The following is a 16,659-nucleotide window of genomic DNA, read 5'->3' on the forward strand; positions in this document are numbered from 1 at the left end:
TTATATAACGAAATCAATTATAATGTAGCTAACAGTACACAAAATTTGTCAAGCTTAATGAAATGATTTAAGTATCGAGCAAATTATATAACCTAGAAAGGACCTATATCGAATCTTGAACAATTCCATAATTTTATTAAAACGAGGTATTCCAATACGAAATTGTCCTCTCAAAATGCTACAAAAATTGTCATCATCAATTCTTTTCCGTGTAAAACTGTTATCAAAAGTATCAAAAGGGTAAATTATAATCCATCCATTTATTAGAATTTTTCTCCGAAGTGAAATAATTAACATATCAATTCGGGCGAGTCCATTACAACACAGCTCATTTAAATCCTACATACGATATCAATATACAATAAGACAAGTTGTTGTGCAGATATATATCTATAAGAGTTTGTTCCCGTGCGATGTATGAAACGCTATATCGGTTCATAACAAATAAAAATCTTAAAAACAGGTGGTTTTGCGTGGTGAGCTGGACTATTCAATATTTTCTCCTACTAGTTACCAGTCTGATTGGATCTTGAAGGTCCACTCCCAGGCAAGATGGACTGTTTTATCATCGTCAATGAACTTGCATTTGGCGTGGTATTTTCCTCTGCAGAGGGCACCTTTTGGGGCTTCATCCAGGGGAGTTTTAAACTGCGGAAATACCAAATTATTGGTACCATTCATTTTCATTGGAGTAAGGTTAAATTGTTTTGGGTGAAACGAACAATACTAATAGTAATGGCAAGATGAATGAAGTCAGTGTGCATCTGGGTGTGTAGTCATGTGTGCATGTCGTCTGTGTGATTACTAACCTCGTGGTTGGCGTCACGTGGCCCGAAGCTTCCCAACATCAGGTTAAGTTTGCTGGCTGAAATGGTTTAAACTCAATAAAGTTGAATATAAGCGAGAACAACTGACGTGGAATTTTATATATTACCGACAATCGACATGGTTTTTGAGACATTATGGTCTAGAGATGCTAGGAAAATTTGCAAAATAAACATATTAAGAACATACCTGGAATTCCTTTTCGAGAGATGTTTTGTTGGAACCTAAGTCCCGATACGATTTCACCGGCAACATGGAAAGAGAAGTTGAGCTGGTATTCACAGCCCTCCTTGATAACAACACTGCTCTCTTTCAACTTCGACAAATCTGTGGGTAACAACCATGAGGGTTACTTCATAAAACATAGCTACAGCGAAGTTTTGAGATTGCAGTTTTGAGATTGATTATGCTGCAATAAATAACCATCACGAATCGTCTGCCACTGTGCAATTTTGACGGATAGCTACCGTCGATTGTCACGATATTCATGTGCACCACGATTATACTTATTACGGCCATTGTCTCTCACGGGTGAAGTTGTTTCCAAGGGTGAGGTTAGCTCAGTAGGTAGTTACTTATTATGACCCGGGCAGCTAGTCACGCGCGCGCAAATTCAAAAGTATTTGCGCGCCAACAGCCACAATTTTAGCCAATGTCTGCTAGTATTTCAGCGACCAACGTCGCACGCGAAACTGCATCTGCAGGATAGAACTGCACGCGTCATAGGTGTGATTTCCTTGTAGTTTATGTTAAAAAGTTGTTACCGTGAGTATCTTTCAACACTAGTCACTACTATATTTTGAAGTTAGCATCTTAATTTTAATGACAAAAATTTTATAATTTGGCTTAAATTTTGATTTTTGATTGTTATGTTTCCCAATTCCCAATTTCTTTTATCTTCTTTCCCACTTCCAACAAACGAGGACGGAGGATCTCCCAAAATCCAATATTTTTCAGGGTCAGAAAAATTTCAGGAATTCCATCTCAAATACGACCAACATCCCGTTAATTTGTCAACCTTCCCTTCTTACAATCATTTAAACGTCCTAGTCTAATTATAACGGAAGAGTGATCAACGACCCAAAAATAAATTTCAGGGTCTGTAAGATAAGTTAACGTTCGTGAGTCATCCTGTTCTGCCCAATTCATTGTACTATACCGCTTTGAATAACTAAAAATATACAAAATATTCAGAATTACCGTTTACCATTACACCATGTTTGAAAGAAACCGAGACACTTGTCCCCAGTATTCAGTATTATTAAAGGACGTTGAAATATGTGGCCGATTTGAATATTCAATATACATTGCATAATATACTAGAGAGAGAGAAAAATGTGCACATTTAGTTTCGACACCGATCTTTATGAGTAGAGATTGCACTGTTTGATTGTTCAACTCAGCACAAATAATGTCATAATACAAATCTAATTTTGTTCACCTAACAACAACAAACAAACAAACAAACAAACATAAACACATTCTACTCCGACACACCAGCCCCCAACCACACTACACACACACTATTTCCCAATCAAGCCGCTACACTCACAGCCGAGTGTACACGGAAATGGAAGTAATTTGCAACAGTGCGAGGATTATTACAAGCGTGTAACTTATTATAAGAGTGCGGGTTATTTCTAACGGGGAAGAGAGATTGTTTATTCCAACCAGGGGTTAGTTACCCTTACTAAATACCGTTAATAGTTGCGTGTGTGGTGCGGATGTAACGATATCTATAACGGTATTACATTATGCATATTCTAGATTAAATAAAGTTTACACACGCTATGAGTTGGGATTATATGAGATGTAAGAAAGAAATGTGCGGGCCCCGCTTTCTCATTTCATTGATTGGACTGTCCTTTGTCCCAGCTACAGCATTTTTAGTCGTTTGTGTGTCCACATATAACCATACATAACCAACAAAGGTACAGTGCAGTGTGTACACAAGATCTCTGTATAGTGTAGGTATTGTACTAGATAGTAATCCTTAGGGTGCACTTAATAGGGCTTATTAAAGTATTGTATTACATAAGAGCTAGAGAACCAATCACAGGACAGATGGTAGTAGACGTGAACTTGTTAAGAAAGCCCTCTAACCCGTTGAAAGGGGGCCCACAACAACTACTTAGTACATATAATACACATCCCCACGTCGTGTAATAGCCCACAAACCACGTCTTTTTTCTCTGTAATTTGACAGGTCATGCGCTGCTGTCCAATCATAACATTGGATCTCAGTTTAATAACGTGCTGTGTGTGATCTCATGTGTCGGTTGCACAGTTTATCCAGGTGTAAGTGTCAGGGTTTGATGCAGGCCAATATTAAATCAAGTTCAGGAGCTCCAATGGGACACTGCAAGGAGGCAGCGAGGCGCGAGCAATGCTGGGGAAATTACAAAATTTAGTCTCGCCTATTGGAAGATGGCGTTAGGTCTCACAGTAGCGGTATAAACACGTGTGTTTGGGCCGTATTTCAACAATTAAATTTCCAGTATAAATTTCATTCTCTTCTAAATAAAGTGTGCGATGATCTTTTAAAATAAAAAAGTTGGAACTAAAAGTTTGTTTCACGACGGACCGCTTCATCCAAAAGTAAAAATATCGCATGATGTATAAACTTGTAGTAAAAACTAAGTACGACTACGGGGAATTCCGGAACTATTCCACGGTGCATTACTACTTTCTACTGACGGGTTTAAAAGTTTTCCATTTGCATCGATATCTGCAATTGGTAACGTTTAACATAGGAATAATAAGTCACATACAGATTCTAATGTACCATGATTTCTCTCTACATAGGTCCCTCTAGTATGTAAGCGTAAGTAAGCTGTCCTTGACAAGTAGAAATCTGGATATTTGTACGTGACAATTTGGATAATTTGGATAATTTTGGGGAACAAAAGAGAGGATTCCCACCCGCTGAGTTACTTAGCGGAATGGTAATTATATGGGGGCCCCCGTCAAGCTACTCATAATGTTACATAATATATAGTATAACTTCTTCTAATTAGTATAACTTCTTCTAATTACAGTACACTACAATGTAGATGTACTGAAGGGGTACCCTAAGTAGATTCTTGATCGTTTGACATTGCCCCTCCTCATTTAACCCTCAATCACTGTACTGCACAGTGCACACACATAATATATGATATATCACTATATAACGTAGTGCGTGTACACTACAAAATAAATAAATACATAATTATTACGGTGTGGAACCCACGTTACAGAATCCTTTGTAAGGGAACCTCCGTTAATATTATTAAATAATTATTGTCGCGGTCAAGTAATGAATGATCAGTAATGTTAGAAGGATAGTATCATGAAATTCAATAATCACAGCATTGGATTGAAATCTGCTGTAATAAAATACGGGCGTAATTCCTGTACATAATTCAAATTTCTTATCTCATGTTATATTTTAATTTACCTCCGGCACAATATCATCGACTAAATTAAAAACTAGACAAGTTAGAATGTTTCAGCAATTTCAACGAAATCGTAGAAATAATCCGTCGTCTAGATTCTAGAAGCTTCTACAATTCCGTTGAAATGGCTTTCTAAAAACCATTAATGAACAAATTAGATATAACCCCGAGTGCGGCGACAGTAGATATTTTTCGTTTTTAATATTTGCAAGTTAAAGTGCAAAAACAAGGACGATCGAACGGTTAGCAGGTTAGCGGCTTCGTTTAAAGACAGAATTATCAGACTATCCTGATTCCTAATTGATTGCGACTGGTCTGCTTTTTAAATTTGCATCGAGATTACTCGAGGTAAAAGGATCATCAATTGAGAACGTGGCTATTCACGTTCAAGTTTTATTTAAAAATTGTTTCTATGAAGTCCCAAATTTCAACTTCATTATATCATCGTTTAAAAATCTCATTAATGTTCAAAGAAATTCGCGATTGTTGTGTTTAAAAAAAGGGAAAATGTCTTGAAAAAGCGGAAAATATGCAAATTAAATATAAAATATGCAAACCTCCGGCAAGATCTAGTTCAATATCTTCTCTTCCTTCTGACATAAAGGTCATCTTCAAGACAGAGACTTGCAGTGGTGCACCAGTTTGTCCTGAGGGAATGATAATAAAGCAAAACTGGCTATACATATAATAATAAAAAAATAACAGGGTTATATATAGGGGTAATAATACCTATATAGGTAATAATAGGTAATAATAGGTAATAATAGGTAATATAAATAATAGGTAATAATAGGTAATAATAGGTAAAATAGGTAATAATAGGTAATAATAGGTAATAATAGGTAAATCTGTAAATAATTCAAATTATTTCCAAAACGTTTTTTAAGTTAAATTGCTAGTGACAGTTTGATATCACATTCAATTTGTCACATGGCAACTATACGTGTAATTAATAACGGTAAATCCAAAGTTAATCTTCGACTAAATTTTTAAAATGTCGGCTTTATTTGAATATGATTACATTAAGCATCTTATTAGAATTGTCCTCGGTAAAATTGGAATTTGTTACACTGGTCAGCATCATCCTCGCAGTAACCACACTCCACACATACAATGACAAGGAGTACTTAGTGACCCCTCAAATGTGTCGTAATTTAGTGCGTCAGCTGCAGTTTATAGTGACAGCACTATTTCAAGTGACAGCACTATATTAAGTGACAGCACTATATTAAGTGACAGCACTATATTAAGTGACAGCACTATATATAGTCTTATATTGATTATAGATTGTTCATGACGTAACAATTGTAACATGATCAAATTACTTTCTTGAATATATCAGATATTATGTTAACTGAAGTTAAGCCTCTCAATGAGGTCATGTAAAACTATCATTTAATATTACAATTAATACTACTAACTACTAGTTACTGTTTACAATCATGTACTTAGCAGTGACTGTACGTAATGAGGATGGTATAGGCTAATTATTAATGATTAACTGGTCACAGCATAAACATTCAGCGTCTGAATCGCAAAAACCAACGCCCGTAAATCTTTTTCGGCTGAGTGGAGTGTGTATTAGAGTCGTGTCAGGTGTCACAACAAACTGTGTGGTCGATGGATGGAGAGGTTACACGCCAGTGTGACGTCACATGCCAGTGTGACGTCACAAGCCAGTGTGACGTCACATGACCACGTGATAATAGTTCTTATTTAAATATTGATGGAAAGTTCTCGATTGTTGGGTCACAAAATAGTACATTTCATCGAGAAAAACAAGAATCACCTGACCCGTCCTAACCAAATGCATACTCAAATAAGTAACTCAGTAACCGTTTGCATTATTGACAGGTATAAGGTATAACTTGATCCAGAATTTTCTAAATAATGTTATTTTGACGGAACACGAAGCTACATTAACCTTAATCCAAATGTTCATGCTCTTTCAGTTGTAGAAACGTTTATGGAAAGGGATACAGATTCCAACCTGTCAAACTTTAACCATTTGTACAATCTAACTGCTTAAACTGTTTAACTTTAAGTAATGTAAAAGCCTGCAGTGTTGATGATACTGCGAAGGGAAGGTAATATAAAATATTTGGTTCATTTTTAAGTTTTAAATTTGTCAATATAATCTAACAAGACAGACAAGGTTTTAGTGGAACTACTTTTTCTGCTAATACAGGGTGGGCCAAAAGTCAGTACCCATACGTTGGCCTTTATAGCTCAGTCACTGAGTGCCCAATTTAAATACTTCTTTCTGGTATGACTTAGTACCACCACTGGTTCGAGGAATTTGTCAACTCGAAAAATATTCGCGTTCATTTTTTTCAAATGGAGGTTCATTTTCACATTTATTTGATAGTTTGGATAGTCGGATCAAGCTAAATATTATTGAATTGTGTTTGGCCATTCGAATTACGTTTGTCCTGAAAGAATTAGAACTGTAGCTTCTCAGATGACCGAGATATGAAGCATAACGAGTTTATTCATTACGTGTGATCAGGTGATTGGTTTACCTAATCACGTGATAAGGTTCCCCCGTTAACTACCCCGTTAAACATTATGGGAATTGTTAAGGGTGCCCAATTAAGGTGTCGTGTCACGGTGTCACATAATCACCCAGTCAATATTGTTAACGAGATACAGAAAATGCTTGATAACTTCGTCATTTCTAATCCGTTTTGCCTCATGTTTTCAGATCATATGCAACATTTGATAATCTACCGTCTCTGAAAAAATCAGGCGTTCAGCATGTTCAGAGAAAACAATATAGGTGTTTTAATATTGAATGGGCGTGGTCTAAAATATTCGAATTTTCAAATTTTGACGACGGAATCCTCGAACCAGTAAGTACAGTATGCCATCTGCAAAGCAACAGCTCTCAAATATAAAACACGGCGGAGCTATTAAGGCCAACGTATGGGTACTGACTTTTGGCCCACCCTGTACCTTATACCACTTAGAATAATGTTATGCATTTGGGCTTGAAATGCAATATAGCAAATACTAATCTGCAAAAGTAGTACCATCATTGCATTTATCATTATGTTTTTTCGAGAGGGCTAGGATTTAACAGAGTAGCTCCCGATCATGCAGTATAAAAACATATTGCACCATGCGGCTTAACAACTACCTGTGCTTTTGACGCATTTTATGCGGGCGTGATGCACAAAAATGGGGTGATTACTTATTGTTTAGAAATAGCTTTACGTAAAAATATCTTTAAAAAGCTCGGAGGATCATGTCATGGATGATATAATATCAGAATATTATAACTTATTTGGTCCGCGTCTGGTACAAGCAAATCTTTTGTTTGTTTCTGCTTTTGTAAGTTTATACTTCAAATAGATCTTAAGGCTGAGCGTGAGTTTGAGACGTCTAAAATGAAAGCTAAAGTTTATACTTAACAATAGCTTAATAATCAGGCACCTAACTCTACCCCTTATTAGAAGGTAAACAAACACTTATCAGTACTGTTGTTCCGTATTGAAAGAAAATACTTCTCCAAAGATCTGTACAGTTAACAGCCATCCAGGTCCATCTCCCATTACTAACTATGTCGATATTTTCCGTTGTATGAAATCTTTAAAATTTGGTAGGAGTATTATTGAACGGCTCATTAAATTATATTGCGCAATTAAAATACCAGGTATTTCCTTGGAAAGGAGGTATTATGTTTAATGGTACCCAGTGGCCGCAAATAAATATCCTTACAAAGGCATAGTGTACACTATTTCACAATAATCACTCACATTTTGGTGCGTCATGTCTTTAATCGTATTTCAATACTATAGGTAGTTGTTAAGATGGCAGATTTACCTGGTTATTGGTTAACATGATACTCACTTGTTAAATGTAAATATTTTACTGCGTCAATTCAATCTTAAAGCGAGCTTATTACTTATTGAGTAGTATATCAGTAAAAACATCATAATCTTCAGATACTTAAAATGCTCAATCCTGGTATCTCTAACAATAGTGTGTAATAACTAATACGGAGTGTTTATAAGTGTTTATAATAGTGTGTAATAGTAGTGTGTAATACGGAGTGTTTATAATTTACAAAACCATGACATAACCACCTCACAGCCCTCTAATATAACATAATCCTACCTATACACATGTGTGAGACATATTACACTTGCTATCACAAACTTAATAACACACCATCTAGCATCTGTCATGTCGGGAGGTACGTCGGTACTAATTACATATTTCGTTATTCTTCGGCATATTTCCACTTTCCTGTGTGTGTGTGTGTGTGTGTGTGCGTGTGTGCATGATATGTACGGCATTTTTAAAAGAATTTTAAGAATGTGAAATACCAGCACACGCCGCACGTCGAGTAGGAGACGAAGGAGACTGCAGTTGGTTTGTTGTAGATAAAACCAGTGCTGAGTAGATAAAAGTGTAAGAGTGGAGCTGAGTGTCATGTTACAAGGTGATATCACTACTGAGCAGTACTGTATAAGATAATACATTGGGCCGGTCCCTCTTTTCTGGATGTAGAATGTTCATTTTACTTCCTACACAGATTCATTTTGTGTACTGAGATAAAACAACTTCTAATAGATTAACAGTACTCCGTTAGTACACCTGAGCTACTCTGCCATTATTAAGCTATAATATTAAAACGCTTCTATCATTTAGCTTTAACTAAGCTATGATAACTAAAACTGTTAAAATAGTAATTATTCAGAATTTTAATGAACTTACACAGATTATATCTTTTTGATTAATCAATATCGCAGAGTTTAATCAATATTCGGTCACACAATTAAGCAGTTCATAAACTTTACTTTACGTAAAGTACATTAAATAGTACCAGCACAAATTATTATATTGAGGCAATATTGAGGTCACGTAGGATTAGAGGGTGGCTCGCAAGCCTGTATATACTATGTTGCAAGTCCATTACATTCAGGACGATACTTTTAAAACTTTCACAGGAAAGACATTCTAAAGAATAAATTGCACAATTTCGAATTTTATAAAGATCAGTATACTATTAAAATACTATCTGTAGCAACTTTGACAAAAATTTGATTAGTGCAAATTTGGCACTCACCTCTTATATTTGTAACTTTTATTTGATTATCATAAGTTTTATGCACAAGAATGTTTGCCTAAAGCAATGGCATTGTGCAGTAGGCGGAGATTCTAATAACTGTGCAATTAGCAAACTGTCAACATCAAATTAAGTAGTACTCAAATATCATGACTCCTCAGTATTTGATTCTAACCATAATAAGTAAATGAGAGGTGGACTAGCTTCAAATCTTAAACTTCAGTTTATTTTCCACTCTTTTTTTTGGAGATATGAAGATCTGAATATAATTTGGTAAACAGTGAATAACGTAACATCGAATATTTAAAATATCCCAAATATCTCCAGTATTAGAGTAAATCACTACAATCCGTTACAAAATTGTTGCACACTTTTCGGAAAACTGGCACAAAATATAGGAATTATAGAATATAAGGGGATGTGGAAACATAGAATCGTTACTGTGCTAATTTGATTTTTTATAAATCATCAAAATTAAAAAACCTCTGATTTCAATCACTGATGACTAAAAGATTATCATGGTAATTATTAATTGTATTTACTTATTGAGTTTTATTGACAATATCTTTTTATATGCTGTCAAAAAGACATGAAAACCAGGATATTCTACGCAAGTATATGAAATGAACTTACCAACAGCATCACCAAGAAGAGCCTGTTTGTATTTTACCAGAGCTTCATCATCTTTGTCCAACTCAGCAATCTCCTCTACTGATTTCTGTGGATACAATTATCATAAATCTTCAAAAGGGTGTACAAAAAATAGCTGTGCTGCAATTTCACCAGCACCATCGCCTGTATTCAAGAAGCACTTACTGCTAGTAAGTGAAAACATAACGGATATGACTTGTACATGAGAACTGCAATTAATGTCCACTGCTGATTAATTATTAATCTAGAATGTGATGTTTTACCTTAGCAGGAGCTATGTATCCTGGGGTGATTTCTTCATCGTCAGATACATGACCACTGGCAGTGGCTGCAGGTGCGTCAGACATTTTGACTTTTCAAGCTACAAACGTTTACAATGTTATGAAGATGATTTTCGTTCTGAACTTGGGTACCATTTGGTTTTTTCAGCATAAACAAAAATTGAAGAAATATGTATATGTCAAACAAGGGAATTATGATGCACCAAATCAAATCAAATAATAAAACTTCATCACTCGTCATCAAAATCGTTTCTACAAAAACTATCTAAATTAAACTTAAATTCTAGGTACATAGACTCCAACTAATCATGCTTCCCACTACTAAACAACTTAATTAAAAGTTGTTTGGCATCATGGGGATTAAATCTTAGCTATTCATTATGCTTTTCTTTGTTATTGACATAATTGGTTCCTTCAATTTTTCTTAATCACATCATTGTGATTCAAGAAACAGAGGATTCAGGATGTAACACACATACTCACTGTATTGTTGACACATGGGCTAGCGCCAGCCTGTTTCCTCTTCTCAGGCCATGGAAATTATTCAAAAGAAGTTTTTATAAAAAACAAACATTGTCTGCCACATCATGTAAAACAAATCAGAGGATATTATATAAGAGATTGGCTAGAAGGCAGTGTCCTGGAGAAATATGTAAGGCTGCGACAAGGTGGCTAAAAGGAGGAAAATATGTTTTCTGCATCTTCATTCTTCAAACACAAGTTTTACACTAGAGAGGCAAGTTTATTGAGATATTTGGTTACTACACCAGCGTGCATGTCGGACCATGAATTTTCAACCAGCTTCTTTATTTTAAATAACAAGGTGATGAATTTCAATTTGAAATTCAAGATATTTATACGCACATCTAAAGTATGGCATAAATTACAGCCCCACTGTTACCATTAGAGAGGGATGTCGTTTTCCGAAGTAAGCCTTTTTGTAAAAAATCATCCGATTTGTCAACCATATTCAGCTAGACCATTGACTTTGGCCTCCAGAATAATGTATCGCCTTCCCTGCATAGATACTGTTAAGGTAAAAGTTCGACACACTCTCTCAGCGATACTGTATTTCCTTAACATGCACTTATGAGGACATATTTAGCAGCCATCACCTTTATATTATATTTATTAAAGGAAAACAAATTTTAGGATTCAATAAATATTGTTAATGAAATTATATGATATACTAACAAAATTTGAAATCGTGTGACAGGCCGCGCTGTCCACCCTCACTTTACGGGTGGTCCGTATAGTAAGTTCTTTACAAATTAGTAAAACAGCTGGAATCATCAAAAGGAGCATTACCAAAGCCATTAGTAATATATAAAATTATTAATCCCACAAAGACAGTGCTTTTTAAAACTCAATATGATCTGCAATAACAGAAAGAGGTGACGATTAAAAATTATTGTTGAAAAACATTTGAAACATAACCCTCTTAAATCAATTATAGTTATAAAATTATTCAAACAATATACACATAATATAGCAATGACCCTATATAAAATCAAACCTTTAAGAATATACAAAATTCCCTAAGCACTCAAAAATTACCCTTGGCCTTGTGGCTCCAAGTTAAGATCTAGACTGTTTATATTAACAATGTTTTTTCTCGCACCTCTGTCTCCACGGAGAGAAATCACTGTTGTTCTTAGGATTTCAAAGCGAAGGCGCTTTCTGATGTAACCTACAGCATCCGAGTACCTCTGGCCAGTGTGGTACTCCATCTTACTGGCCAGCTTTTTTACCAGTCTTTCAGCTTCACTACCCATTCCACCAGAAGTCGAGAACACTAAAGGTGTGAAGCTTCCTTTCTCCACTTCAAGAACCCTTGCGTTGTAACATCGCTTTTTCTCATTTTCATGGGACTGGTACATTGCTGGGATCGATTTGCTTGCATTGGAGGGGGCTGGGGCATGAAATACCCTTACATCAAAATATGCCCTCTCTGAAGCATTCCAAATCGATCTTGCAGAAATGTCCAGCCTAGCTTGGTCTCCAAGTACTGTTCCCTTAGGCAACTTCAGACCATCAACTGGAAGAAGAACTGGCTCAGTCTGCACATCCTTGCATTTCACAGTTCTCATTAGTTCAGCAAAGGTGTCTCTCAGCGAGTTGTGCCGCAGTGACACATATCCACCGAGTTTGCAGATAAGCGCATGGTTTGCTGAGAACTTTTGGCCACACGTACATGTCTTAGGGCTGTCCTTTAAGTTCAGGTTGTACCTGAGAGCTAATGCGTCTGAGAACTGTTGTTTGTTCATCAGATATCCGTACTCTTTTAAAGGTAGTGCTGTTAACCAAGCACTTGCCCCTTTCTCAGCAGCTAGTTGGAACATCAACTTTGCCAGTGGTGTTGACTCGAGCTCCTGGCGTATTTCCGCTTGTTTTTGTCGATAGAAGAGTGAAACAAATTTTAGTGAAACAAATTTAAAATTTTATCCTTTATTTTACAATCATAATATAATAATATTTATAAGCATCCGTTTTGAAAGTTTTAAATTTTAATATATTCACATTTCTATTTAAAATTCAATTTAATGTATAAGTCAATAACTGGCCGCCAAAGCCGCGCATTCTTAAAAACATGATTAAATTGTTTATGATTATACGACAAATAGAAATAAATTTAAAATTATCCGTGGTTTTTAAAAAATAAATTATAATCTTACCTAAATCCAAAGCCAGCTTTGTAAAATTTACTTTTAGATCAAAACATATCGTCAATTCTAAATATTTACAATGCAACATTTCATTAATTTACATACAAGCGTACTCCAGCCCCTGCACGCATCCGTTAGTAAAACAAAGTATAGTAAAACAAAGTATTTTATTTATTAGCAGTGCAATCAATTCATATGATATAATTATAAGAATCCAATAGTATGTCACACCTATTTAACTGTTACGTTCGAGTAGTCGTGCCATGGCTAAATTTAACTAGGACCAGTGGTGTCGATTAACATTTTAAAAGGTGATTCTAAGTGACACAAATGGAAAATTTTAAGAAAAGACGGATCAAAACACAGATCCAAGGACAAGGAGACCCCACTGCAGGACCATACATGCTATTGGCTTGTGCATGGCCCAAAAGGTTCCAGTTGTCCAGGAAACTGTACGTAGCTGGTCAACTAGTTTTGAATTCAGACTAGGCTTGATGAGTTCTGGGGTTTCTAGAGTAGGATTTGATGGTGCCAGGTTTGTTCAGGCGGACATGGAAATTATGCGAGGAATATATAGGTATATAAAAATCATATCAATATAAAAATAGATCCAAAAATAGATCCAAAGATTCACACGGCAGTCAGGGAACTTCCAGACAGGATGCTTTTGAAACAGGTATAATTAGCGCTTTTGTAATTAGTTGTATGCAAGGGATGGGATGCTGATTGACTAAGCTGGTTCAATGCCCCAGCTATTTAGGGGGAGCCACTCAATTTCACGCCCAGGTGTTGTCAATTGCTGGGTTTCAAGTAAGAGCTTTTTGATACGGCTCTTGATAATTGAGATGGGGGAAGAAAGGTCGGAAAATTTACTAGAGCCAGGGACCATGACATTGTTTTCATTAGGAGTGCATTTGTCGAATATTTTATCAACCAAACTGTTCCATATAGTCGTACCTTTGAAGACAAAATTGTGTTTAGAAATTTCAAGTTTGTGTCGGGGGACCCGCATAGTTTGGCTACATGCTCTGGAACTTGTTTGAAATAAACTTGTCAGAGAGATAGGTTGATGCAGTTTCAAGATTTTAAACAGTTCAGTGGATATATGTTGGGTGTACAGGTTGTGGATTGACATGATTTTCTCGGTATTGAATATTGGCTTAGTGTTTTCCAAAGCAAAGCTCCTTTTTGCGATGTGTTCACTGTATGGTCTTGCACGTGCACATGTTTCATAATACTCTGCCCGGTCAAAGCTTGGTTTGCTTCCAAATAGAAGGCGTACACATCTTTTTTGGATGGAGAACAGTTTAGATAGTCTATAAGGTGTGACACCACCCCAGCTACTGATACAGTAGCTCATATGAGACTTGAATAAGGAGTCATACAGCTTATGGTACTCTGTTTCTGGAATAAACTTCATAATACGTTTAATTATAGCTATACTTGTAGTTAGTTTACTTTTTATGTTATCTAGTTGGGGTTCCCAGGATAGTTCATGGTATATGATAACACCAAGGAATCTCACTTTATCTACTCGTGTAAGTGTGTTGCCTGATAACGTGAGTGAGTTCTCAGAGCCATATTCACGAGCACGTGCACAGGATGAGTACCGGCCAGGTCTGAATAACATGTAGACCGATTTGCTTTGGTTAATGTGCAGCAAGTTAGATTCCATATAGTCATTTAGGAGTAAACGCTTCACAAACTAAAGTGCTTACAACATACAAAATTTAAAACCATCAACACGGTTATAGTTCATATCAAGGGCCAATTTGGTATACCTCTATTTCGTTGTAATATCTAGTATATCTTCACATCTTAATACTATAATGAAATACAATAGGATACATGTTTCGAGAAAGAAAGGTTGGTCCGATTATAAACAAAAGTAAACAAAAGTCCATCAGGGACTCCAAGGAGTCGAAAAAGGTACACGGCTGCTGTCTGGTGCTGCTAGGCATTTATTGATCAAGATGTTTTACTGTATTGGTTTTTGATGATTCTATTGTTCGTGACTAATCAAGTTCTAAGTGGGGGTATAAAGTGCTGCTTAAGATACTTCGTCATCTCATGTCCAGTATAATGAATAAGATAGTAAACAATATAGTTTCAGTAGTTGAAAGAGATTTCTTTCAGTTGTTATCTCAGTTTTCACTCCTTTGCTTACTCTCCAGTCCTCTGTGTAGTTGTCTACCTGCTTGAGAATAGCTTCTTTAAGGGGTTTTGTGGCTCTACATGAGAATTTGTACTCTCGGTCTGCCATGTCCATCATAACTGGTATACCCAATCCTCCATATCTTGGTGGTAGAGCCATTATGTTCCTTAGTTCATCAGTGCAGCTAAACAGCCTGTTGATGATAGCTGGGATAAACTCATCGCGTGTTACTTGTTCCAGAGGAGTGAGCCTATCTGCAACTCCTGGGGTAGTTCTGCACACATAGTTCCATCTTTTACTAAGTATGCACTGTATGCTATTTGAGGTTCTCTTGATGCTATATCACTTAATTGTTTAAGATCACGACACCATTCTTTAATCAATTATAGTAACTTATTATTGAACAATGTATAAATATTATATGATATGGGTGAGCTCCAATGTGTAAATATTTATGTCATGTACTAAATTTAGCTTGTCTCACATCGCAAAAACTGTTTTTTGGTAAATTAGTTATTTCGTGGCTATTATTTGTGGCTATTTGCTGCTAAACGTTGCACGTGTACTTATATTAATTGTGGCCAGGACTTAACTGACCAGGGCCTAAATTAAAAGTAAAAGAAATAGCGACTTCCGGTTTCTTGCAAAATGTTTGCCTTGTCACTTGTAAAAATAACTTGCCCCAGGGGGAAATTAGGGACAATAAGGTGCAGGGGAGCAATGTTTTATTAAACAGATGTTACTCGTATAAAATTCTTCGAAGTAGCGCGCCGCTTTTTCTTTCGAGGACTTCGCCGCTTCGACGCGCCGCGCAAACTAGCATTCAATCTCGATGGATTGACATCGTCAATCAACTTTTCTCGAAATGTTTGTAGGTTTATAACCATTCAGGACGCGCCCGAGTTGGACTCAATATTTTACGAGTGTCACCGGCCGTTAACGAAATGTTGGCCCAAGTCTTAAGTGCTACAAAATCAAAATAACGCGCCGGGCTAGTCCATTGCATTAACAATGCACAATGTTTTACTATTGGATAAAGAATATTTACATTTAATAAATAACTTATTAATACGTCCAATCACAAATTAAATTCATTACATATTACACTGCACTTAAAAAATTTCATATTTCAAGAACAAATATACAAAATTTAAACGTAAATTTAGGTAGTCAAATTGGTTTATTTTACTTATTTCCTCGCCCAAAAATTATTACGTGACTTTGGTTTTCATGATTTTGCAGCCGAACAAAACGGTTTTACGTAAACCCTTATCCCAACCCAAACGCAAACCATATTATAATAACCCCAAAGCTATCCTTTAACCCTTATCCTAACCTGTGCGCCATATAACAAATCCCCAGGGATGCATTTTGACCCTACGTCATGGGGGTGATTCGGAATCAGCGTTTAAGAACACACCGATTCAAATGATTTTAATTACATACTCTCAGTTCAGGGCCTTTTTATACAGCGTGTATATGTGGAGGACTTCGCCGCTTCAACGCGCCGCGCGAACTAGCATTCTTGCTTCGTCGATCGTTGCTCTGCTTCGCAGACAGCAAAGCAACG

The 16,659-nt window shown here is 36.2% G+C and overlaps 1 protein-coding gene across 1 annotated transcript in view; it reads right to left on the minus strand.

The window, feature by feature from the left end:
- The window catches only part of LOC134816540 (rho GDP-dissociation inhibitor 1-like), a 26,731-nt gene continuing 10,072 nt past the window's right edge, over positions 1 to 16,659 (minus strand). Inside the window, exons 2-7 of the mRNA XM_063825430.1 lie at positions 10,251 to 10,348; positions 9,970 to 10,054; positions 4,820 to 4,909; positions 1,015 to 1,152; positions 810 to 865; positions 1 to 648 (exon numbers count right to left, since the gene is read on the minus strand). Of these exons, the coding sequence (XP_063681500.1) occupies positions 511 to 648; positions 810 to 865; positions 1,015 to 1,152; positions 4,820 to 4,909; positions 9,970 to 10,054; positions 10,251 to 10,334 (591 nt within the window). The 5' untranslated portion in view covers positions 10,335 to 10,348 and the 3' untranslated portion in view covers positions 1 to 510. The remainder of the gene's footprint in view (positions 649 to 809; positions 866 to 1,014; positions 1,153 to 4,819; positions 4,910 to 9,969; positions 10,055 to 10,250; positions 10,349 to 16,659) is intronic.

Source organism: Bolinopsis microptera, chromosome 6 (assembly GCF_026151205.1).
Source record: "Bolinopsis microptera isolate Bmic1 chromosome 6, MBARI_Bmic_1.0, whole genome shotgun sequence".
Classification (NCBI taxonomy): domain Eukaryota; kingdom Metazoa; phylum Ctenophora; class Tentaculata; order Lobata; family Bolinopsidae; genus Bolinopsis; species Bolinopsis microptera.